The 26558-nt window shown below is 37.5% G+C and overlaps 1 protein-coding gene and 1 long non-coding RNA gene across 2 annotated transcripts in view; one reads left to right on the forward strand and one right to left on the reverse strand.

Moving 5' to 3' along the window:
- Positions 1–26558, reverse strand: part of LOC133516318 (rootletin) — a 68984-nt gene that overhangs the window by 24778 nt on the left and 17648 nt on the right. The window contains exons 2-13 of the mRNA XM_061849196.1: positions 12219–12314; positions 11353–11538; positions 10297–10508; positions 9479–9644; positions 8030–8236; positions 6465–6638; positions 5792–5928; positions 5054–5168; positions 4099–4204; positions 2809–2939; positions 2313–2464; positions 1544–1689 (exon numbers count right to left, since the gene is read on the reverse strand). Coding sequence (XP_061705180.1) covers positions 1544–1689; positions 2313–2464; positions 2809–2939; positions 4099–4204; positions 5054–5168; positions 5792–5928; positions 6465–6638; positions 8030–8236; positions 9479–9644; positions 10297–10508; positions 11353–11538; positions 12219–12314 — 1828 coding nt within the window. The remainder of the gene's footprint in view (positions 1–1543; positions 1690–2312; positions 2465–2808; positions 2940–4098; positions 4205–5053; positions 5169–5791; positions 5929–6464; positions 6639–8029; positions 8237–9478; positions 9645–10296; positions 10509–11352; positions 11539–12218; positions 12315–26558) is intronic.
- On the forward strand, positions 12835–14549 carry LOC133516320 (uncharacterized). The gene is made up of 2 exons (XR_009799201.1): positions 12835–14227; positions 14307–14549. It is a non-coding gene; the product is annotated as an uncharacterized LOC133516320 (long non-coding RNA).

Consider the following 26558-nt stretch of genomic DNA (forward strand, 5'->3'; position numbering starts at 1 on the left):
GGTACACACACCATTTTTTTTTCAAATATGAAGCAATTTATATTCTACATTATACAAAAGTTTCATGGACCTACTCCAGAAGGAACATTGCGAAATTAAAATAAACGTACTATTTCGTAGCCACTAATCATTATACTCGTATCATGCTTAATACGCAACGTCTCGGTCCCGAAACCAAAATAATTTAAAAAAAACCGGCCAAGAGCATGTCGGGCCACGCTCAGTGTAGGGTTCCGTAGTTACTCTTCCGTCACAATAAGCTAAACTGGAGCTTAAAGTATAGTAAATTGTTAACCAAGGGATGAAACGGTACCTTTCACGCGAGTTAAATAAATAGGCAAATTTGCATATATAGTACCTAATTAAAGTAAGCTTTTTACTATGAAGGGGAAACTTTTTGCGATAACTCAAAAACAGCTATACTGATCATGTCCGCTATAGTTTTCATTTAATGTCTTTCTTAAGTTCTACTTCCACGATTTTTTTCATATTTTTTGGACCTATGGTTCAAAAGTTAGAGGGGGGGGGGGGGACTCATTTTTTTTTCTTTCGAAGCGATTATCTCCGAATATATTCACTTTATCAAAAAATGTTTGTTGAAGACCCCTATTAGTTTTGAAATACCTTTCCAACGGGTATCCCACACTGTAGGATTGAAGCTAAAAAAAATTCACCCCCATTACGTGTAGGGGAGGTACCCTAAAAAAAATTAAATTTTTAGATTTTATTGTACGACTTTGTCGGCTTTATTGATTTATATATCTATGCCGAATTTCAGCTTTCTAGCACTAACGACCACGGAGCAAAGCCTCGGACAGACAGACAGACAGACAGACGGACATGGCGAAACTATAAGGGTTCCTAGTTGACTACGGAACCCTAAAAATGTTTTTATAAATACAAATTAGTTTGATTCATACTTCTTTATCCCCACCTTTTTCAAATCGGGCACGAGCAGCGGTCCGATCGCAAGCCATTGTTTATTAATAATGCAAGGCTCTTAGTAGGAGTTCAATGAATAGTACGCACCAAAGAGCCAATACATATTAATTTCGCAATGTTCCTTCTGGAGTAGGTCCATGAAACTTTTGTATAATGTAGAATATAAAAAGGTTCATTTTTGAAAAAAAAATGGTGTGTGTACCATGAGGCAAACTTGACATACAGGGTGATTCTTTTTTTATTTTTGTTTTTTTTACAAGAATTTCAATGGTTAGGGGGTTAATATTTTTTTTGCACATACCTTTTAGTCTTATTAATATTTGTAGAAAATTTGAAATTCGTCACTTTTATAGTTTAGGAAAAAATAATTAAAACAGTTTTGGGGTTAATCGGGTGTTTTTCACCCCCAGGGGGTAACAGAGGGATGAAACTTTGTGCAGAGTATAACCTCCCCAAAAGGCATCGTTTGATTACAGTTTCGGCCCAAAATCGCTGGGGGCAATTTTTCCTAGGCTATCCTGCTACACCCTTTAAGATAAAAAAATGTTTTCACACAAATTGATATCGGCAGTTTTTAGGGCATTGAGCTTAGTTTCCTTACTCCTGTGTTTCTCCATCTGCGACATGATGGAGTCCGCCTCTATCTTCTGTTGCTCCAGCAGGTCGCGCGCCAGCGAGGTCTTGTTGAGCTCCTCACGGACGGTCACCAGTTCAGATCGCAGCCGAGATGAACGTTCCTCTTCGGCCCTATAAATAAATAATTACTTGGAGACAATCTTACACAGATCGACCAAGCCCAAAACAAAGCAAAGCTTGTACTATGGGTATTGGGGGATGATATAGATAGTTATACAGATAAATACATGCTTAGATACATAGATAACATCCATAAGTCAGGAAGAACCATTTATGATAAACACACAAGACAAATGCTCTGACCTACAGGGATTCAAACCTCAATATGGACTCTCGATTCGTATATTTGCGGTGTTTACAAAGTGTAATAAAAAAAGTGGAGATCCGTTTAAGGGCAATTTCGGTATCGTGTCAATATTCAGACTTTTGTATGGAAGGTTGGCCGACTTAGAAGACCTGCCACATTGGGAAATATTTTTTTCTCCCATTTTCAAGAGAAAGGTACGTTTGTCATAAGGACGCTTTGAGAGGTTTTTCATATAAAGATACAATCAAATTTCGTCCTTATGGAAAGCGATAAAGTGGTACTTGATTGAAAACGACACAAATGTTCCACGTATGAGCTAAAATTTTGCACGTCCGTCTCAAGCACGTTGATTCTTAGAAGCTTGTCATAGTCTAAAATGATCGATCTCACTTGCATATGTTAGAATTGATTGTAAGCATAAACTGACCTCAATATGGACTCTCGGTTGGTAGACTCGCGGTGCAGATGATCCACCTCCGAGTTCAGATTCCGCTTGTCTGTCTCTAGGGCTTCGATCGTCTTCTCTAAGCGCGCGTTGATCTTTTGAAGCTTTTCGTAGTCTGACGTCAATGACTCCACCTGTACAATACAAAAACAAAAAATGTAAGAACAATAAATGTACCAACCTAAGACAAATGAGTAATAAATATGCCAGTGTTTTTTTTTCTTTCTTTCCTCCTTTGTCATTAAAAAAAGAATACTAAACTTAGCTAATGTTTGCTTTGATGTAGGTTTAACTTCCATGTAATTCTATTATAGACGTACAGGATAGAGTATATGACCCATCCTGTGAGTAGGCAGTTTTTTTAATGATGATTTGGGAATTATATTCATATAGTTTTCATTCCCATTTGGCAAAATGCCAGGACAATGCTAGGAAAATGATGACGAATAATTGTTTTCAGTCCTTAATTAAAGCATACCATGGCATTTATCTCGACGCGGTTCCTCTCAAGGTTGTTTTTGTCAATGCGCAGTGACTCCACGGACTTCTGCAGCGACTCCTTGTCTTGTACCAGCTGGTTCAGGTCCGCGTTCGCCTGATCCAGTTTAGCTGCCGAAATACGATCCATAAATAAGGTAGATTACAAAATTTTTGGTACTAGAATGATTTTTATGTACATATTACATAATTAGTTTATTAGACAAACAGGCGCCAGGGTTTTGTTTAACTTATCGTTAAAATTGCAATATCCTTTATGATAATTTGTTTGAATGATAAATGTAAATTGATGTATTCAACATGAAAACAAACCCACTACGGACACTTAGTTCTTGTCGTATTTCTAATTATAAATTTTCGTCGTTTTGGTGATAGAATTGGAAATATTACGCGAAACTCTGCGTAGGGGTCGCCACTACCGCAATCCTTCACAATCTGAGGGTCTACCGCGAAACAAGAAAATCAAAATTTCGTTATCTCTCTCTATCACTTGCATATTCGAGCGATAACTAAATTTCGATTTTCGTATTTCCCTGTAGGCCAGTTGTAAACACACCGCCTTGATGCATCAATGTTATGACATTGCATCACGGCGGTATTATCAATGAACTTGTCAAAAAAACAGTTTAAGGCACAATATGTATAAGTTACTCTATGGTTTACGACAGGTGCTAGTGCTACACTTTGGCGGCAGAAAATTTCAGTAATACTTCTGTGTGTTCTGTGTGATAACGAGTTAATACAATACAAGACTCATTGCCATTTTTATCATTTCTTCACTTCACAATAACTTTGTTAGGATTGATCCGATCTCTTTTTAAGTATTATACAAAAGTATTGTGTATTCTGCCTGTCTTAACCTACGGTGCCCAAACATGCTCACCGAGAGTCAGAAGTCCAAATTGAGGTTTGCCAGCGAGCAATGGAGCGCAGCATTCTAGGTGTTACAACGATGGATCGCATGCGAAACACTACATTGCGCTCCAAAACACGCATAGCTGACGTAGGGGAAAAGACCGCAAGGCTGAAGTGGGACTGGGCGGGTCACGTCTGCCGCATGCATCCGGACAGGTGGGCTAGTATAGCCACCAAGTGGATGAAGCTAGTTAAGCGCGGACGTGGCAGGCGATGGCGGAACGACCTAGACACCTTCATCAGTAACTGACCAGAAATAGCACAACAACGGGACCTGTGGATATCACGGGGAGAGGCTTTCGCCCAGCAGTGGGACACTATATCGGGCTATTAAAAAAAAATATTACAAAAGTACCCTGCAGATCCTGCACTTTGTTCTCCAGAGTAAGTACGTTAGATTCGGCGGCCTCACAGTGCTTGCGGCTCGTCGACAGCTGCTCCCGCGTGTTCTGGAGTTTCACCTGGGAACAACATATTTTCGTTAATTTTCAAAAAAAATATATTGTTAATGTTATAACGTAGTATTTCACGTGTGTGAGAAGAATGATAATGCGAGAACGTAGGTATTCCGATGTTATGTTGGCGCGACCAGCGGAGATGAAAGAGCAAGTTCTTAATTTATCAAATTGAGTTGAGTTTGTAAGCCAGCTGCTTCAACGTGGCATACTAAAGTGGCACATATAGCGTCGTCCATTCACTTGTAACCGGTTCTCAGTCACATTCTAGTGGCATTCGATTCGAGTTAAAACAGCCACACGGCTACGCGACGACAGCGGATAGCATAACACAGACCACGCAGCCAAGCATTTAGTGGTTCCACAATAATTCTCACCAAATGGTAAACGTCCTCTTGATTGTTCAAAAACTAATGGGAAAGTCGCATTTTATCCACATGTGGGCAAAGTAATCAGCTGCAAATTTTGAGTTGTTTCCTTATGTTGGCTGGTAAAATTGACTTTTAAATGATGATATTGAATGGTAATTTTTTATTACGTTCGTATTTCATAGTTAGTATTTTCCTCGCGTTCTTGCCGCGTGACTTGAACCCTTCGCAACGCTCAAGATTCCACTTCAGGAACCACCCGCTACGCTCGTGGTTCAATTTGGAATCTTTCGCTTGCTCGTGTATCAATATTTGCACGAGCGGTTGAACAATAACTTTGCCACCTCGTAAAATAAATAACTATTAACTAGCGATAAACGTAAGGTCTCGGTCTCCCATTGGCGCCGAGCGTCATATTGTATGGAAAGACGGCAACCTAATAGAATCCTCAACCAGAAATCTAGGTTAAATAAAGTATAGTGTATACCTGCAGCTCGTGTATTTGTATCTGGTACTTGTGCAGCGCGGCCTGCACGGCCGAGATGGTGCTCTCCGCGAAAGCCGTCGCGTTAGCCGCCTGCGACACTCCTCGGCGAGGGGACCTGCTGCTATAATAACAAACATCGGCTTTACATATGAATTATGTATTTATTAGTATCATAATAATCAATACGTACGTATGCATTTGTTAGTAAAGGTCCGAATAAAGTAAGTTAAAAAAAACTGCACTTTATTCGGACCGTTTTAATCCACGCCCGTTTTTGCCTCGGTTCAAAAGCACGGGCAATTTGTTGGCATTATTTAGGCCTACTGACTGGCGGTCTACCCATTGGATGCATACCCGCACGCCGCTCCAGTGTCCCGTCGCTATGGGAGAATCAACTTTTTAGCGTCACTCGTTGCCATGGTTACGATTAGTTGTCCAGGGGACAAAAGTTCATTGAAATACTGATTTTATGGTACTTAAATGTATCAAACTTGCGTTTTTGTGGTCGTTATAACCAATGTCCATAATGGGCCCCCTACTAAGCATGTTAATAGAACGGCATACAACGTCTCTTCAAACAAACTGTGCCACTGTTGTCCCTTGGACAACGGGACAGGATAACAAAACAAAAAAAGTTGATTCATTATATACGTAAATAGTGCTGTCTTGCTCACATATCGGAGCGGCGTTCTCATGAGTGTGATAATCGTGTTAACTCTATAACTAGTATTTAAATACCTGTCAGCCATATGCAGATGTTGCGACGGCACATCAGCCTCGGAGTCCTGTATGAGCGCTCGGGCCACTTCTTCCAACGCGGATCGCATGGCGTTTGCCTCGGAGCACATCGCTTCCGCGACCTCGTAACGCTCCTCCTGGAAACAGGTTAAAATATGAGTCCCACAACATAAACTGGAATCGTACTATGTTTCGGTTCTCAAGGCACTCCAGAACTCTGAAAAGAATCTCAAGCAAAGAAAAAACCTCCAATCACAGATACTGATGTCAACAATCGAGAAATGAAGCCCCTGACTGCGGGATGTACAGACAGCAAAAAAAGTGCATATCCATTTTTTGAATGAATTCCATTCATACAGTGGTTATGCACCAACTTGCTTGCTTGCTTGCTTGCATTGCATCTATATGAGTTACTGTATATTTAACGCGGTTATCAAATGATGCGAATCCACAAGCCACTCGAGCGCGTGAGCAAGACAGCGTTATTCACGTATATATCGCTATAACGATGTCCAACTCGCACATCAGAGCGGCTTGCGTTTCCGCACCCAATGTGACCGCCTAACCACGTGGGTGACGTGTTTGTTTACTGGCACCTCAATCACCCGTGGATTTTTCGCCATCACTGTCTTGCACCGATCCGTTCCTTATCTTGAAAATCTAAGTCTCTTACCAATCCCTGCAGCTCTCCTAGCAGACGTTGTATGCGTGCATCTCGCTCGCGCAGCTCGGCTTGCGCCGCGTCGCGCTGTGACGTCACTTCGCGCAGATCTATTCGCAACGTCTCCACTGTTATGTTCGGGGTGGACGTCACGCCCGGCGTTGAGTGGTGGTGGTCTGTTTGAGGCTTTAAAGAAAATAATTAATTATGAATTATATTATGATTAAGTGCCATTTGTGTAATACACATAACTTTACGTAATGCAGGTAGAAATATTTTGGATTTTTAACAATTTGTGCGATCATAATATTAGTGTAGGCTGTACACATGAAAAAAAGGAAAACAAGCCCAACAATAAATTTACAGTCTCTATCGAGCACTCGCGTTACCATAAACGACATAAACGGTCAATCATTATGAGATTTAACAACAGTTATATGTAACCACGCAGAATTTCCAGTGCTTAGGTCAGGCACGGATAGAATTCACAAACAAGCTATCTTTGACAAAAGGTACAAAATACAGTTATATGAGGACGACAACCTTCAGGAGCTGAGAATCTTCACTGATGGGTCCAAAACAGACAGCGGGTCGGGCTCCGGAACCTTCTCAGAAGACCTGAACATGTCAATCACCACACCGCTAGGAGCCCATAACTCGGTATTCCAAGCTGAATGCATGGGCATCATAAACGCGGCGGCTGCCATCACTGCAAGGAAGCTAGTAGGAACCTCCATCTGCATACTCTCCAACAGTAAGGCAGTCTTAATGGCTCTAAAAAGCCATATAATCACATCCAAACTTATACACGAATGCCACGAACGACTAACGGAGGTATGTCATAATAATAATAATAATAAGATCAGTTTACAATGGATCAAGGGACATAGTGGATCCCGGGGTACCGATGCTGCGGACGAGCTCGCCAGGCAAGGATCGAGTGCGGGGGCGATTGGCCCAGAACCGATTCTCCCGATACCGTTTAGCAAGGTACGCTCAATGCTGCTGGCTCGCACAGGGAAACTACACACAGAACACTGGAGAAACCAGACTGGATGCAGACAGGCCAAACAAGCCATGCCTGGCATCAACGAAAAACTCACAAGGGCGCTCCTTCAACTAGGGAAGGTCCGACTGAGTATGGTAACCAGTGTCATAACAGGTCATGGACTATTTAACAAACATTTTTTCATAACAGGTGTCACAGACAGTCCCCTGTGCCGAGGATGCATGGAGACAGAAGAAACAGCCTCTCACGTGGTGCTGGAATGCACCGGAGTGGCCCCATACAGGGCAAACCATCTTGGATCCCCTAGCACTTGGGCGCGAGACAAATGAAGACTACTGCAGCTCAGAGATAGACAGCCTACACCTATACCAAAATAAATATAAGAGGGAAGAAATATTTACCCTCACTCTCTCACGCACATACGTATTTATATCGTACCCACTGAGCGTGCCCACAAGCTCGCGCGTGGCCGAATCGAAGCCGTTCTTCACTCGATACAGATCGCGCTTCGTGTTCAAGTGAAACATGGCGAAGAGACAAAGACATATAACAGGAAAGAGACATTTACCCTCACTCCCTGTGCATACGCATTAATAGCGTACCCACTGAGCGTGCCCACAAGCTCGCGCGTGGCCGACTCGAAGTCGTTCTTCACTCGATACAGGTCGCGCTCCGTGGTCGACTGCAGCTCGGAGAAGAAACGCTTCACAGAGACCACCTCGCGCCAGAGGCTCAACAGGCGGTTGTGCTCGCTGGTATAGTAGTCGTTGAATGCCTGAAACAGGTAAACAAAGTTACAATAACTGGCAACACTGCGAAAAAAAACATTTGTAAGGACCATGTAAGTTATATCAATCTTGCCATTTAAATTTGTGACTTGTCACTTTGTAAAACTGTAATGTGTAAACTTGTAAGTATAAGGAGTTCAACTATCTAATTGTGTTTACTACAATGAGAGGCATTATTAACATAACAAACTAATCCACAGAATAGAATATGTAGTACCAACTAGGGAGTGCTTCCGGAACTGACTTTGTACTTAGTACGTCTATAAGTTCTGTCACAAAGGTGAGGATACTGATAAAATGTAATACAAAGCTTATAATAAAAAAATGTTGCCCTCATTCGATAGTTTGTTGTTAATGAAAACGTAATATAATTAGTTTAAAAATTATACCGCGATTTTATTTACTACTTGTTTACTTTGGGATTGTCGTTAAAAGCGAGCATGCGGTTGGATTTAAAAAAAATATACTTTACAAAAGGGAGTAAAAATCAGTGTGACATTAATAAAATAGTCAAAATTGTATTTTTTTAATGAATCTACTTTATTAGAGCATATTTCATCACCAGCAATTAGTTGTCGGACAAGTCTATACTTCAGCTTATACCCTTCAAACTTCGGGTACTTTTCTGTAACACACTTAGAATTCACTGCCATACAAGAAGTAGATTTGGTGACAATCAATCAATCAATCAACAATCTTGTCAGTTTATTTCACATATATAAACTATATACTAAAATAAAGATAAAAGACACAGCTTTTAACCTATGTAAGTTTGAACCATGTTCAAAAAGAAAAAGAAATGAATAGGGATCAAAATCAGCTTGTTTTTTAACGTTTTTTTTATACTATTTTTCCTATATTACATAGAATTATGCAAAACTGCGGAAGCAAATTACGTAATAATTTGATTTCGTTTTTGTAATATTGTAAGTACCTAATTCAACATTAAATAAGCCTTTAAATCATATGTATGAATAATAACGAATATGTACCAATACCTTTTTTATCCGTAAAAACCTTTGTGACAGAATTTATAGACTGACTAAGTATAGTGAGATTACAGAAGATGATTTATAGTTGTCCAAATTTGTCAAGTTCGTGCTAATAAACTTAGAATAAACTTACACCCAGAAAGGCACTGGAAAACACTGGAGTGTGTTGAAATTTCGTAAGTACATTAATTTAAAATCAAAACAGGATTGATTAAATTGGACGTTTGGATGACTAACCTGTTCCTCATCTTTCCACTCGTCCTCTTTGACAGTCATCTCGTCCCGGAGAGCCTCCCAGTCATTGGTGAGCTTTTGCAAGTCATTAGTTAATGCCTCATTCAGCTGGTGGGACTCCTCAAGCTGGTCTCGGAGAAGGTTGTTCTGGTTCACCAGCTTTTCACACCTAAACAAGAATGCAAGTCTTCATTTCTGTGTAATGACATAATTTGGAAGTCACATGTATATATGCTGCCCATCAGTTCAATAAATGAGTGCAGCAGTAGCCAAATACAATCATCAGAGAATCACAACATGTCATTAGGCCAGTGTTCAGCCGAGGCGGCGTGCTCAGGCGAGGAAAACGCGCGCGCCGTGTCGGCCGAGGCACATCTACACTGGCCGGTTTGTGCGTGAGGAAATTGTCTCGCGCGTATGCTCGCTCCGTGTGGACACGCCTATTATCATACCCAGCCAAGTTCATGTCTTCCATTTATTGCAATTGCGTTTATTTTAGTGCATTATCTAGTATGGACAACCCCAAGGCCTCTTACATTACTATCAACTAATAAACATGTTGACGATTTATAAATGTGTTTGGATGAATTTATAACATGTGTACATAAGAAGTACTTTATATCATATCTGTATTAAAGGATAAAAGCTATACTTTACGGTGGTACAGTAGTTAATGGTGATTAGGTTACATCACATTAAATTAACTCCCTGACCTCTCCCAATCTGTGTTGCATGAGATTGATTTGTCACTAGTATTGGCAAGACTTCACTTGAGCAGATCTACCATCTCTATCCCCTCATTCAGACTTCAACAAACTTACTTGCGTTTCTCCTCATCCAACCGCCTTAAAGCCGTTTCCAAATCAGCGATGCGCTCGTCCCGGCGAGTGTCCGAGCTGGAGGCGGACGGCAGAGTGGCAGGCGCTGGCAGCGCGATGGTGGACGCAGGCTTCGCGCGGTAACTGTCGCTACGCGGCGTTGTCTCCTGCATCTGCTGCTCCAGCTCTGAGCAGCGCTGCTTGTATTGTAGCACCTGCAGACCAAATCACAAAAAATACTCTGGGTGGTTTTGAATATACCGATTCTCCATGGATTTTTTAACTATTTCGTACTTATTTGTACGCGCTATTTGCGAAATTATTATAACTATGGCTGCACTGCCGCGATTCTCTATAAAATAAGAAGCACAAATGAGTATTAGTAGTGTTAGTTTATAAAAATGTGGTAACTGAGTAAACTCAACACTTACTTGATTTTAACGTAAGTTTAATGTCGTTTATGAAGCATAGTTGTTAAATTAAAAATCACAATGTACCTACCTCATAGTGCTTCCAAAGCAAATTTTCGAAATAAATGAAATAATATGTTTTATTTTACCAAGATACAGAATCAAAACAAAACGTAACCCTGTAGAGTAAAATGTCACTGTCATTATCATTACTGTCAATGTGACCTTTTACGAACTGTCAAGAGTGTACGTTCGGAAATAAAATAAAATCCATAAAAAAATAAAATAAAGGCACATACACACACACACAAAAACTTCACTCCACGTGCCGTCGCGTCGGGTGTTCATAGTGTGACCCGTTAAAAAAATGTATTCGAGACGTGGAATGTATTGGGCCCCATACATTCCACGACTCTTCTCTTTCCGCACCGACTCTACGGGCTCAAATCTCGAAATTTTATTAGCCGTAATGTAATTAAGATTGACTTATTATTAATTCCAATTCCAATTCTTTATTTCATTAACAATACAGTATTGTGTTTGAGTATTTTTACATGCTAACTTATTAATTAGGTAATCATACAGTACAGTACAATATATTAGGAACATACACAAAAATAAAAAAAACAATACAAGCATCACTAATTACCTTTGCTTGGAGTCTTGATACCAATGCTGCCTGCCCTTGCTGCGCGCGGCGGTATGCATCAAGCCGACGCCTATGGTCCGCTGCTTCGCCAGCCAAACGAGCGCGAAGCTCATCATTCTGCCGCCGCAAGTCACTGCTTACGCTGCCGCCTGGGGAATCCATCTCCGGTGGACTCTCTAACGATTTCTGAACGAAACGTAATAACGCCTGCATTAAAATAGTAGCAATCTCTCTTGTATCATTTGTTATGTAGGCGTATATAACAGGGGATTAGGATGTTCAAACCGGGGGGGGTTAATCCTTCCTGAGGACTCGATCGAGTTATCAAACCCTAAACGACGCTTAACTGCAAAATGTACTATTGCCTATGGAAGGTAGAGGTACTATTGCCTATGGAAGGTAGAGGTACTATTTGCCTATTAAATTGCGTTATTTAATTGAAAATTTGTTCGCGTTCGCTACGCTCGCGTTTTCATTTAAAAAAAAATTTATACCACAGCGGTGGCAAACAAAAAAATAAACATTGTTTGAGTCATAAATTATGACCCATCCCCCCCCCCCCCCCTCCCCCTTAGACTTTCTATATTCACGCTACGTGCGTGCTTGATAGGCGCAATTATTTGTTTACCTATGCCTTATGAATGAGGCTAAAAAAATACTTTGAATTATTTTTGGGTAGTGATCAATAATTGCCCCTCATTTTGACCACTACGTGAAATGGCAAAACGGTTTTCCATTGCGAGCTTCAGTCGGCTAGATACCTATTTTTTATGTAGGTACATAAGCATGTATTTCATGTTTAGCATACTTATACCAAATCCAGATAAATATTTTTTACCTAATGTTAGTAAACATTTCTTTCTCACCTCCCTTTTCAATCGCTGATGTGGGAGAGTCCCAGTCCTCCTTGCCACAGGAGCCCGAGCGCTCCGCGGCGTTGTCAAACCTTCCCTCGCAGGCAACTGAAAAAGAAACAACACATTAGAAACCTTTATTACAATCGCGTGTCTAAACCTAGCTTTAACCCGAATTAAAAGGCGTTTAACTACCATAAACGTCACTTTCTTTTTTATCTTTCTTTTGTGTTTTACTTCGAAAAACAAATGCCGAGATTTATACTCGTAAGACATTTTGGGGCAAGAAACGTTTTTAGCCATCGTTTTTCATGGCGTTATGATGGCGCCGTGGTCTGTAAATGCGCTACCCCAGTAGTTAGCGGGGGTTTGTAAGGCGGTCGCTGCGGCTATCAAGCCAGGCATCTAATTACTGCCCGCCCACTGCAGTTACACCGTGGTAAACCCCATACTTCATACCGGCAGAAGGTGAATAAACCTGTCTCTCTTCAACACGGAATAAATCGCTACATTGGCAACTTTGACACATAGAGAAAGGAGAAGGGAAGGGTATGGTGCCTAATGCAATGTACCTAATAGTAACATGTGCAAAATCTACGTAGTACCTAGTACCTAAATATATTTTTCACGTCAGCAGATCGAACAAGGGTAATTTGCTGCTTAAAAACAGTGAGCAAAATCGCATTTTGCTCACCGAGTGAGACAAAATAACATTCAAGTGACCTTTAGAATCGAATGTCATTTCAACGTGCGGGGCCTAATACAAGTTCGAAATATTTGGATTCTATTGTCTTTATCCCTTTCACGTCATTAGCAAAAAGAAAGAGACAAAAAAAGTGCATACGTAATTCAACGGTATATTGACGGTTTATAATAGACCCCCGAAATAAGTCAGACCGCATCGTTCCAAAACACCCTACGAGTCTTCATTCGTAATAATTAATTAATGAAATAAAAGTTTAAAATTTAATAAAAACACCATATTTTACGTATTTTATTATACAATCAAAACAATGAACTTATACAAATTCACGCAATTGTTACGCAGTAAATAATTCTACTTAACTACTTTTAACGATCTCTACTATAGTTGACAAATAGTAGTATCCGCAATTCGGACCGGATCTTACAAAGTTTTTTTGTTTACAAAAAAAAGTTGTCGATTGAACTGTCAATTGATGTTCGTTAATTCATTATTTTCGTATTATTTTATTGAAATTTCTTTCGTTTTGTTTTATTGCGGTAATTAAAGTTAATTGTTAGAATACCTTCAGAAAACATGAGTGAAATAGTGATCCGTCCGTCTGGATTACATTTTTTCAGGTTGTATTTTTTCATGGCTGACTGACGTGAAAAATTTTGTGTACTACACGAGATCAAAGTTATTTACATCTCGTGCGCTTTTGAGTCCCTTACTACGCTCAACATTCTAAATTAGATTCACTCGCTACGCTCGTGAATCTATTATAGAATCTTTCGCTTGCACGGGACTCAAAACAAGCACTCGAAGAAATATCAAACTTTGCTCTCTTGTTGTACAAATAACTATTGTGAGGAATTAATAACCAAAGTAGATTATATTAAGTGGGTACAACCAACTGCAAAGATAGCCACTTTATCAATTTATCATGAATACATTCATAATGTCCATGTAATTTTGTAGCTCGCTGTAAGTAGGTACATAAAATTGTCATGATTTATTTATGTTTACATTTAAGATAGCAGTTAAATAATAATTCCACTGTGGCAACATTCATACGTTGCCCCGATTAATACGGCAGCACGGTAGTTTTAGCAAGTGGTGGGGACACGAAGTAATTTAGACACGTTGATTTAGACAGGCTCGTTCACTTGGGTTGAGGCCGTCAAAGAGGACGCATCGTATAGGATTGGTTCGGTCAAAGTATCTGCAAGTACCTCCGTTGTCGTAGTAGTAATAGTTTAGAGTAACCATGCGAGAAGAAGCACCCCAAAATACAGAAATGATAAAATTGAGGATTCCACCTAGTTTTTAACAACTTGTAGGTAACATTATTATTTTTATGAAGTGACTACCGTTAGGTAGGTACTTAATACTTACCATTATTTATTTGGTTTTAGCGGTAACATAATGATTGATCAAGAAGAGGACTTAATAAGCGACGAAGCGACCGGAGATGGGGTATAGCCCCATTTGGCGGCACATGAACGGAGCTCCAGCGGGAAATGAAGAGGCTTAGCGATTTTGGCGAATACCCACTCTACGCCACTGTACTTAATGTAAACTAAGAGTATCATTAAAAGAAATTAGGAGCAACTTAATCTTCTGATTGTAAACAACTGAAATGAGGGCACATTAGATGGCTTTTGACTTCGTAACGAACGTCATTTACGTAACAGGTCAATTACCCAGCAAAATACTATAAGACTCGGTAAATGCAATTGTCTTAACCTTGCTCGGCACGCTATGCTAATAGAGGTCAATACAACAGAACCTAACTGCATTGCATAGGTACTAAGACAAAGACAAGTATTAACGAGATAGGCATTAGCCAGATAACATTAGGTACTTTTTAGGGTTCCGTACCCAAAGGGTAAAACGGGACCCTATTACTAAGACTCCGCTGTCCGTCCGTCCGTCCGTCTGTCACCAGGCTGTTTCTCATGAACCGTGATAGCTAGACAGTTGAAATTTTCACATATGATGTATTTCTGTTGCCGATATAACAACAAATACTAAAAATTACGGAACCCTCGGTGGGCGAGTCCGACTCGCACTTGTCCGGTTTTTATTATAACAGTTGAAAATAAGTACCTACCTAAGCGTTAAATTAAGTGCAATAAAAATGGAAAAACTTTTTTAATCTGTTTTCTACAGAAAGCATCACGTGATCAGTGTGATCACCGATCACTAGTCATTCATAAACAAAACAAAAGTGTCTGATGCCTCGGCCCGGACCCAGATCGTTCTAACGTAAGTCATCCTGTAATCATTCATCAACAAACCTGGTTAACTGGGGGCACATACTCGTATACTAAAGTGACGTAGCAAAATATTTTATCGACTATTAAATATATCGATGTTACTGTCAACATCTAAATGTTCTACAAAATAAAAATATTTATACAAAATCGCTTTGTATAGTGCTTCTTAAATTCTATAAAGGTGTATTTTGGAAGAATCAATTTTATTTTTGAATCAGGTCAAATGTTTTATTCTAATCATTTTATATCGTTATTTATTATTTCTTAAACATGACTCCATCTTCATTTATTGCTAAAAGCACTTAAAAAGTGAAATTTACCTCAAGTCATAAAATACCATTAGGTACATAAACCATTTCGAGACAAACCTTATTTATTTTGCAAAATATGCTTGAAAGGAGTTCTTTATCCAAACTATTTCGAGAATTTTCAACGAGCACATGTATTATTATATATCGACATCTTTTTAATTGTATTAAATATGTTATATGATTTATCATTAAAATCTTTTTAATCAATCCCTAAAATGTGTCCCGAGTTATCACAGGTTTGTTCATCAGTGTGTTTTCCGTCAAATCACCGTATTTCATACCTAATATTAAATCGACATAAGGAATAGGTACCGTAGGTATGTACCTACGTGATTTATGCAAATAGATAGTTCATTACCTAAACTTATTCGTATTACATTAAAGAAATGCTACTGTTAATTTAAGACACTTTATTTATTTTGCTAGCTCACCTGTTTAGTGTCGTCCGCAATGATTCACCAGCACTACGCGGTTGCCTAGCAACGCAATCAGCGTAGCGTTGTCACTACCAACAAGCTAAGCCTAGATGCGCTTTGAACGTTCATCGCGCTGATCCCTAGCTGATCCAATGCAATATCAAATAATATTATAACACTTAACACTTAAATAATCTGATAGAGTTGCTTGAAACCACTGAAAGCTATATTAATTACGTAAGCCTAATAGCCACAGGTTAACTTAACATCATTTGACATTCACCACTTGCCTACATTATTCGACTTGTTTAACAGCAACTAATGACAACCATTATTTAACCACATTTGTTAAATATATATTTCTAATATTGCAGATGCGTTGAATCTTGTTAATTTCGATATATCACGACTATTAGGTACAAGATTTGAGTTCGTCGACTTTCAAATTTTTTTTTGTACCTTTAGAAGTTAAAACCATCACGTAGGTTACCTATTTACTACTGTGTACCTTAACTTGTTAATAAGACTATATGTTACATTTTTTTAAGTAACTGAACACCTTTCGTGTATGATACCAGCGGGGTAAAGAGCAGTACTGATTAAATATTTAGTCACCGTGTGATGAGGGGTGCCACCGTTTCGCTTCAGCGGTCACCCTTTAACGATTGCAGTGCTGATAACAATAAGTATCAGTAGTTTTTATTGATTCAACAAACCATCAGTCTCATGTAGATTGTTTTTTTTTTAACAAATATATAATGGCACCAACTACAGTCAAAATATTTTAGTGTAAGGAGACCTCATGTGTATTTTTCTACAGAAAATGAAACGAAGAAAAAATATCTATCACATTAGTAGACTATACTTTTTTTAGGGTTCCGTAGCCAAATGGCAAAAAACGGAACCCTTATAGATTCGTCATGTCCGTCTGTCTGTCCGATTCTGTCACAGCCACTTTTTTCCGAAACTATAAAAGCTATACTGTTCAAACTTGGTAAGTAGATGTATTCTATGAACCGCATTATGATGTTCACACAAAAATAGAAAAAAAACAATAAATTTTGGGGGTTCCCCATACTTAGAACTGAAACTCAAAAAATCTTTTTCATCAAACTCATACGTGTGGGGTATCTATGGATAGGTCTTTAAAAATGATATTGAGGTTTCTAATATCATTTTTTTCTAAACTGAAAAGTTTGCGCGAGAGACACTTCCAAAGTGGTAAAAAGTGTGTCCCCCCCCCCCGTAACTTCTAAAATAACAGAATGAAAAATCTAAAAAAAATATATGATATACATTGCCATGCAAACTTCCACCGAAAATTGGTTCGAACGAGATCTAGTAAGTAGTTTTTTTTTAATACGTCATAAAAATTAAAAAAAATTTTTTTTTTCATCAAACCCATACGTGTGGGGTATCTATGGATAGGTCTTCAAAAATGATATTTAGGTTTCTAATATCATTTTTTTCTAAACTGAATAGTTTGCGCGAGAGACACTTCCAAAGTGAAAAAATGTGTGTCCCCCCCCCCCTGTAACTTCTAAAATAACAGAATGAAAAATCTAAAAAAAATATATGATATACATTGCCATGCAAACTTCCACCGAAAATTGGTTCGAACGAGATCTAGTAAGTAGTTTTTTTTTAATACGTCATAAAAATTTAAAAAAATTTTTTTTTCATCAAACCCATACGTGTGGGGTATCTATGGATAGGTCTTCAAAAATGATATTTAGGTTTCTAATATAATTTTTTTCTAAACTGAATAGTTTGCGCGAGAGACACTTCCAAAGTGAAAAAATGTGTGTCCCCCCTCCTGTAACTTCTAAAATAACAGAATGAAAAATCTAAAAAAAATATATGATATACATTACCATGCAAACTTCCACCGAAAATTGGTTTGAACGAGATCTAGTGAATAGTTTTTTTTTAATACGTCAATAAATTAAAAAAAAATTTTTTTCATCAAACCCATACGTGTGGGGTATCTATGGATAGGTCTTCAAAAATGATATTTAGGTTCCTAACATCATTTTTTTCTAAACTGAATAGTTTGCGCGAGAGACAGTTCCAAAGTGGTAAAATGTGTGTCCAAAGTGGTAAAATGTTGAACAAGATCTAGCAAGTAGATTTTTTTTTAATACGTCTTAAATGGTACGGAACCCTTCATGCGCGAGTCCGACTCGCACTTGGCCGCTTTTCTCGGTTTCGTTAAACATAAATCTTCTCTTCGCACTTCAAATAGCGAGTCTATTTTACAAAATTTTGGAGCGCGTATAATAAATATACATCACATAATAACGCAAATAGAAAAATAAACAAGTTTTACTATATATATATTGTTTATCTTAAAATTAGGCCGAATGAAAAAAATACACGTGGGGGACGGGGGGACGGGGTAGCCAAAAACCTCACCAAATATCACCAAGGGGGAGGGGGGATCAAAAAGTAGCCGAAAAAACCTCGCGTGATTTGTGCACAAGCCCTAAGTACCTATATTATAAAAGATCAGACACGTGGATCTTATCATGTTTGTTCCATGAATTTCGTAAACTAGCCTACCCCTAACAGTTAGAGAAAAGTAAATCACCTAATTAAATCGTGCTACAAGTAATTCCCTGCTTCTACTGGTGGGTCGTCTACAAGCATTCCTAAACTATACATCACCCAAAACGTCAAAAATTATTAAGAGTCTGCGTCATCTCTAAGTGGCTCATTAAGTATAGGAACTTTCAGTATGGCTCATGTACGTGAGGTACGACCGTCACATCCGGTCGATATGCCTAACATATCGATTACATATACACCTTTTCTTTAAGTTTGAGTAACTCTTTTAACCGTCTATTTTGTTTCATAATACTTAACGTATTTTTGAGACAGATAACTGGTAGTTATGTGTTAACGGTTATCTGTTTCCTAATATACTTATAGCCCTAATCTACTTACTTATTTCCATTTACGTTATGTTCAAAGTACAATATCAACACAGTTGATAAAGGCATGTGTTTGTTACTCTTATTACATAAATATTTATCACACTAGCTGTTGCCCGCGACTTCGTACGCGTGGATTTGTTTGTTGGTGGTTATATACATGAACACAGAACATTATGCAGCAAAAGGTAGCAGTAGGGACGGTTAATCCCTTGTTAATGCAACGCATGAGATTTGTCTGACACAACCTACGAAAAAAATTGTTCTCAATATAATCCTTCTCAATCCCTTAAGAAGATTTTCAAGTCCACTATTCCAATCGAATGCAAACTTTAAACCCTTTTTTTACCAATTTAGGGGATTAATACAAACTTTCAATTAACGCCATTTTCATATCAGTTGGTATCGCATATACTTAAAAAATAATAATATTTTATATTACCCTTATTGAAGTCGGTTTACTTTTTTGTAAATAGTTTTTATTTTGCCATTTTTAGTTTTAAGATATTACTTAAGAGCTTATGAGTGATGCATGACGCATGAATGAAAATCACAATCATGTTTTACACTTAATTCGTTAACTTGATTAAGTAAATAATCAGGATTTTCCTCGAGTCCGTCTGGGAATTCATTCCTGTCACTCCCCTCCTCCTCCGCCCCGCTACTGATCACTGAAACCATTGACCCTTCAACCACCATTCCCCGACCCCTTAACCCCATACCATTTAACTCCTAATCCTAACCCCCTATTCCTCAACTTCCATTCCAACCCCTAATCTCCTACCTCCCGATACCTCAATTCCCAACACCTCAGTCCCCGACCCATCAAGTCACCGCCACCTCAACCCTCTAACTACTCAAACCCAGACTCAAGCCCCAACCCCTCAACCCCCAACCTCAGACCCCTGTGTACCTTCACTACCACCGTCTACCTCATAAACTTCTCACATCTACCCCTCACCTCTTATTTACAACACTACCTACATCAGAAATCATAATATTCATAATGCACTTATGCAATGCAATTATAAGAGGGAAGTTCCACATATCGCCCGTGGTCTTCGTAATCAGTAATTAGCCTTACCACGAGTTTGACACTGACATATTCGCATATTTATTACTTTCTATCTATCCATCGCGCTCGTACTGGCATCCTATAAGTGCGAGCGAGATGTATAGGAAAGTAAGTTACGAATATGTCAGCTAATATGTATTAGAGTCAAACTCGTGGTAAGGCTACAGTTGCACTACATCAAATTGGTAGTTTTCGAGAGGAAATGCTTGAGTCGCTTAAGAATACAGCCGGATCACCATACATGTGCCTTGAAAAATTGAGGAGTTCCTTCAATTCCTCGTGGATTCCATCATCAGAACCAAAAATATTATGGGACTACCTTAGAGGTAACTCCTTTGAAACAAAAAAGGATTACTCAAATCGGACCACGGGTGTCGGAATAATCGGTGAACATACTACTTTAAAAAAATCATTAACAAAAATCATCATCATCATATTGGTGGTTTTTTAGAGATAATGCTTGATTTGATTAAGAAAATATCCAAATCACCATACACGTGCCTTTAAAAAATGAGGAGTTTCTCATAGATCCCATCATCAGATCAGAACCTTATTAAAATGGGACCAACATGAAAGTAACTCCTTTCAAACAAAAAAAAATTACTGAAGTCGGACTACGGGTGTCGGAGTAATCGGTGAAAATACATTTAAAAAAAATGCCACAACCGAATACAGAACCTCCTCGTTCTATGAAATTGAAGTCGGTTTAAAAGTGAAACTCATTTATACCTACTTGATAATAATACATTATGCTCAATATGCCCATGGACGTAATGAAACTTTAAAAAAAATCTATTACGCCCGTGGGCATAATAGCTTTATTCCATTTCAGTATGCTGGCATACAATAACACAGTTTACGAGTAGGTGTGATGAAAAAAGTATTTACGTGAAACTCATCAGTTTTGTTTTTTACAATCAATGGAATCGGTTTAAAATTTAGCTGAAGCTTAACTTACGTAATGAATAACTCTCTAGTGATCTTCATGTGAAGGCATTTTTTTTAAATTTCATTGTATGAAATTTAAAGTCAACAATATCTTTCTTTCATCGGTCTATCATTGAAGTTGATTCTTTTATCTTAAAAATTATTTAGTATGTTATTGACACAATGTAAAACCAGTTTTAGTTTTTTCAAAATTTGTAAAACAATTTTTTTTTTTATATATATTTTTTAAAAGCGAAATTTATAAACATAGAATATATGTAGGTATTATGCGATCGACATAAAAATCAAAGTGATTTGTTAAGATTTAGTTAGCGGAAAACTTTTTTTGCCGTCAATTAAACCATAAAGAATATTGTAGCTTAATTAGTAATTACCTTATTTTACCAGAGTGTGTTAAATAGATATGGTTGACAGATACGCTTTCTATTCACTCCCACCACCCTAAATCTTTAATCGGTCTCTATACTCTCTATTGATACCTCAACAAAGTCGCTTGCGTCAAGCGAATCGAGTCGTTGACCGATTGCAGGATTTGTGATAAACACTTAGAAATTGATACTTAGTTCACAAAGCTAATCCCCAGCATAACTTGACCCTGACATTCGTAACTAGTTTGCGTAATCGTAAGTCAGACTTAGAATGGTGATTCGAAATGATGAGCCCTGTAAGTGTTGTACTGTAGGTACACAACAACGGTATTAATGACGACTGATAAGTTTTCGTTATCTTGCATAAGATTACTCGTATTCATTTTCTAAATAACATTTTGTAGCGTCTCGCGTTTGCCGGCTGCTAATTAATCAAACACTAATGGGATTGAGCGTAAAATGTACAATATATAGAATGTTTATTTAGTCACCTATACATGCACCAGACCTATATATTCACCCCGTAAATTATTACAGGTGACTAAATAAACAAGAAGACCGGGGCTAGAATGAACAGGGATAACATATAAACAAAAGTCTTTTTTTATCAAACACTGTATACGCTTGAGCTATTCCTCAAAAATTTCCCCGTAAATGTGCACTACAGGTTACAGTTAAAATATTTATTGTTGACCGGTAACTAACTTTTATCTTTTAGGTTTTATTTCTTAGCATTGTTATAGCTGCAAATTGGTTGTGGAACAAAGCGGGAGCATGATTTCTGTGTATCAACTAGGTACTTGCTTTATAATGTTTGAAGCATTGAGTTTTGAGTAAAATGTTGTAAACTTTTTGTTTCATTATACCATTAATACCTAATTACAAACCGATCTCATATATCTATTGAACATATCATATAATCCTACATTCTCAAAAATTCCAATAATAAAAACACCATATTATACGTATTTTATTATACAATCAAAACAATGAACTTATACAAATTTAAGCAATTGTTACGCAGTAAATAATTCCACTTAACTACTTTTAACGATCTTTACTATAGTCGACAACTATTTGTAGTATCCGCAATTCGGACCGGATCTTACAAAGTTTTTTTTTACAAAAAAAAAGTTGTCGATTGAACTGTCAATTGATGTTCGTTAATTCATTATTTTCGTATTATTTTATTGAAATTTCTTCCGTTTTGTTTTATTGCGGTAATTAAAGTTAATTGTTAGAATACCTTCAGAAAACATGAGTGAAATAGTGATCCGTCCGTCTGGATTAAATTTTTTCAGGTTGTATTTTTTGATGGCTGACTGATGTGAAATTTTTTGTGTACTACACGAGATTAAAGTTACTTCTTCGAGTGCTTGTTTTGAGTCCCGTGCAAGCGAATGATTCTATAATAGATTCACGAGCGTAGCGAGTGAATCTAATTTAGAATCTTGAGCGTAGTAAGGGACTCAAAAGCGCACGAGATGTAAATCAAATCAAACTTTGCTCTCTTGTTGTACAAATAACTATTGAATATAAAGGTCACTTGAATGTTATATTGTCTCACTCCGTGAGCAAAATCGCATTTTGCTCACTGGTTTTAAGCAACAAATTACTCTTATTCCAGCTACTGACGTGAGCAAAATCGCATTTTGCTCACTGGTTTTAAGCAACAAATTACTCTTATTCCAGCTACTGACGTGAAAAAATATTTTAAACTGCTGTTAAATGAATTAAATTAGATAATTTTAAACATAAACAAAAATATTAAATTATAAACGTCAGTATTTTAAAAGTAAAACTCATTTATGCTACTTGGTTTGTAAGATTAAGTGACATAATTAAATAAAAGCTATAACTCCCTAGATTCGGGAACAATATAGGTCTTTGTCCTTCATTACGAAAATAAATCTTTTTCGAGCAAGTGTGATAAAGTATGTTATTACCTACGAGTCCTGAGATATACGCCGTAGGCGGCGAATAAAAAACACAGGACAAGTACATAATGACCCTCGCACAATAAACTACGTTTTTTAATACATTTCGTAGAGTATAAATTAAATTAAATTAAATATCATTTATTTTCAGGCAACTATAGGTAGGTAGGTAGGTAGGCAGTATAGGTATTATGACTTGATTATAACCAACAGAATGGACATGGAAGCCAATTCATATCTAAATTCAATTCAAGAATGTACTCGTATCTCAAATGTACGTTAAAATTGCCTTCATGCTCTTGGCCGGTTTTTTTATTGTTCGGTTAAAGCTTGGGTTGGGTTGGGTTAGTTTATTTACTTCCCGTCATGTTAAATAAAAAGGGTGATCATAATGTTAACTTACGACAATAGAAGTATTTAAGTCAAACGTTTTTTGGCGCGTGGAAAAATAGATGGAAAGGAGGTACCTACTTATTCTTGTAGATAATGTTTTTTTTTTATTTATTTTTTTATGTAATAGGCTGCAAACGAGCAGACGAGCCGCCTGATGGGAAGCAGTCATCGCCGCCCATGGACATAAGCAACATCGGAGGAGCCACTTATGCGTTGCCAACCTTTGAGAACCCTAAAAACCTGCTTCTTGAAGAACCCCATGTCATAGCGCAAGGGAAACACCTCAGAAGGTAGCTCATTCCACAACTTGCACGTTCTGGGAAAAAACGAGCGAGATGCCCGCTTGTTCTTGGTTTGCCACGTGTCGAGAAAGTGAGGATGAACTTTGTTTCTTTGAATGTATATTGTTTATCTAGATAATCTATTAGTCTTAATCTTCGAGAAGGTTGTAATCAGCAGATACACTCAGGATAGACCTAAGCATAAGATTAGGTAGTTTTTATCAGCCCACACCGTTTATTCGAGAATCGTTATAACAAGGCTTGTTTTGTAGGTTCAAAATTCAAAATTTTATTTTCCGCAAGTAAGCTTCAAGGGATATTTTGCAAGCCAATAAAACATTTATAGTGATATGAAAAAAACAAAGCAATATTTATAAATGCAACAACCAATACCTGGGTAAAAATTACATCATTATTATAATCTTAAAAATAATTACTATAATACTTATATGAGAAATGGTTCTATGGTCTCTATGGTTAATAAAACATTAAATTTTGGAGATTGAAAAGGTTACCAATGTCAGAGTAAAGGATGACTCACGCTAGACCGGGCCGGGCCCGAGCCGAGGCGTCAGGCACGCCATTTTCTATGACGGCTGATCGCTGATCACTTGGTGCTTTCTATAGAAAATAGAAAACGAAGCGCCGATAGGTACTAATAAGATTTGGCGGAGTAAAGTCTCTCCAAGCGTCAAAATGACATTATATAATTATTGTATTACTGAGCCCTATTGTTTGGCTGCAATGCACACAGCAAACCTACCTTTTATTGAAGTTTTTTCTTGTTTATTTTATTTTTATTTTGGCGTTGCTATTGTTTGTATTATTTTTTGTTTATATGCGTGTATTGTGGCAAGCGAATTAATGGTTTATCTATCTATCTAAATTAAATAAATCGCGTCAAGGTCAAGACTACAGAATACATAACTAGTATTATGTATCCAGTAAGTCAAGTATTATTATTAACCACGCATCGCACGAAGTAGGTATATCGTCTAGTCTACCTTATCATCTTACGTGAATGTGTTTATCACTTGCACTTTAATCTTATTATTTTGGTTACCAATACCTACATATTTAATAATTCGACGTGAAGGTTACCTCACGGATAATGAAGTCTAAGGTTAAGTTGACAAATAATTTTAGTTAACTAAAAGGTATGGAAAGTGGTATCAATATTATGAGTTAAAATATCCAGATGCATTAAGGGGGACGTTTGTCCGCGTAATACCTACGCTTTTGACGGGTCCTCTTCTTCCATTCTTGACCGCATTAAGAGACTAAAATATCATACAAAGTTATTAAAAAACTTTCTTTCTTGTAATGTTTTTTTTTTTCGCTAATATGTAAAAATAAATAACGTGTCGTGTGCGGAAAACACACACTCACATTTTTATCCGAATTTGACCAAAAGTCCTCCTTATGATTTCAAAAATGCGGATTTAATTCAGTCGGATTACACATTCCCACGGTGTATATTAGTTATTTAAGACAAATGAACTTACGCACATAGACTAAGCAGCCGGATTACGATAGATAAAATACTAAAACATAACGTACCTACACATTTTATAGGCACGTGCTTGAAATTTGGTCATTGAACTCCATTATCGAAGTCATTGTTATGGTCATCTAATTCAAAATATTATTTATTATTCGCAATTTAAACATATTCCGGAATCACGATAATGTACGGTTAATGCCGTTTCTTTCCATGAAAACAGAGACTAGGCAGGAGATATTGTAGGCATCTATTTACTTAATGTTTCATTTCCCATTCAGCATTTCCCGTCCTAGATTAACTTATAAGTAATTAGAATTGGCAAAAATAATCACCTGGACAAACTTTGACTTTGTACTTTACCTATAGTTAAAACGACGTTTTTTTTTAAATGAAGTATTAAACATTAAGTAGGGAATATTTTAACTTAAAATAATGTAAATACACGCAAAGTTGATAAGGCCTTGTTTGTTCTTTCAAAGTGCATGATTATGGAAAAATTATTTTAGAAAAAAATTATAAATATAAATTGGTTTAAAGAAAACATATTCATAGTTTATTGAAACCTCATGTTAACAGCTATAATATTAAACATGGTATAGTGATTTTATATGATAACAACATATAGTAATCTCTGTTTGAAGAGATATGCAAGGTGTCCCGTTCAGTACGGATCAAACGAAGGCCAATGATCGAGGGCATTAAGAGCTACCGTAATCAATAGACTTCCATTTAAGTAATCGTACCAATTAAGAGGTTCGAAGAAATCGAATTATGTCTTCATATATAACCATTAGAAAAGGTTTCAGACAAACTTGTTTGACATGTAGAGGTATCTAGTAGGAAGATTCAGGTCCCCAGGTCATATTTACAAGCTTTTATTTAGTTTCACCTGTCCCGTTGTCTGTAATCAAATCTTGCAAGTTAAATTTGACCCACTTCCTTGAAGCTGGAAATTTGCATACATATGTAAGTCGGGTGACAATGCAATATTATGGTACCATCGAGCTGATCTGATGATGAAGACATGAGGTAGACACAGGAACTTTGTGTTAAGTTAGTTGCCTGTGGAAAGAAAGGTACAGTCAGCGATAAAAGCTTGTACCAAAAATGAAATTTTTGCCAAAAACTTATTTGTAAGGTTATATTCGATTTGCATTAATAACTTTTTGAAACTCGGCGTTGAAACTGTAGATCCATTAGGTCCCAGCCCGCACAAGTTATT

The sequence above is a fragment of the Cydia pomonella genome, chromosome 3 (genome assembly GCF_033807575.1).
Source record: "Cydia pomonella isolate Wapato2018A chromosome 3, ilCydPomo1, whole genome shotgun sequence".
NCBI classification, from domain to species: Eukaryota; Metazoa; Arthropoda; class Insecta; order Lepidoptera; family Tortricidae; genus Cydia; species Cydia pomonella.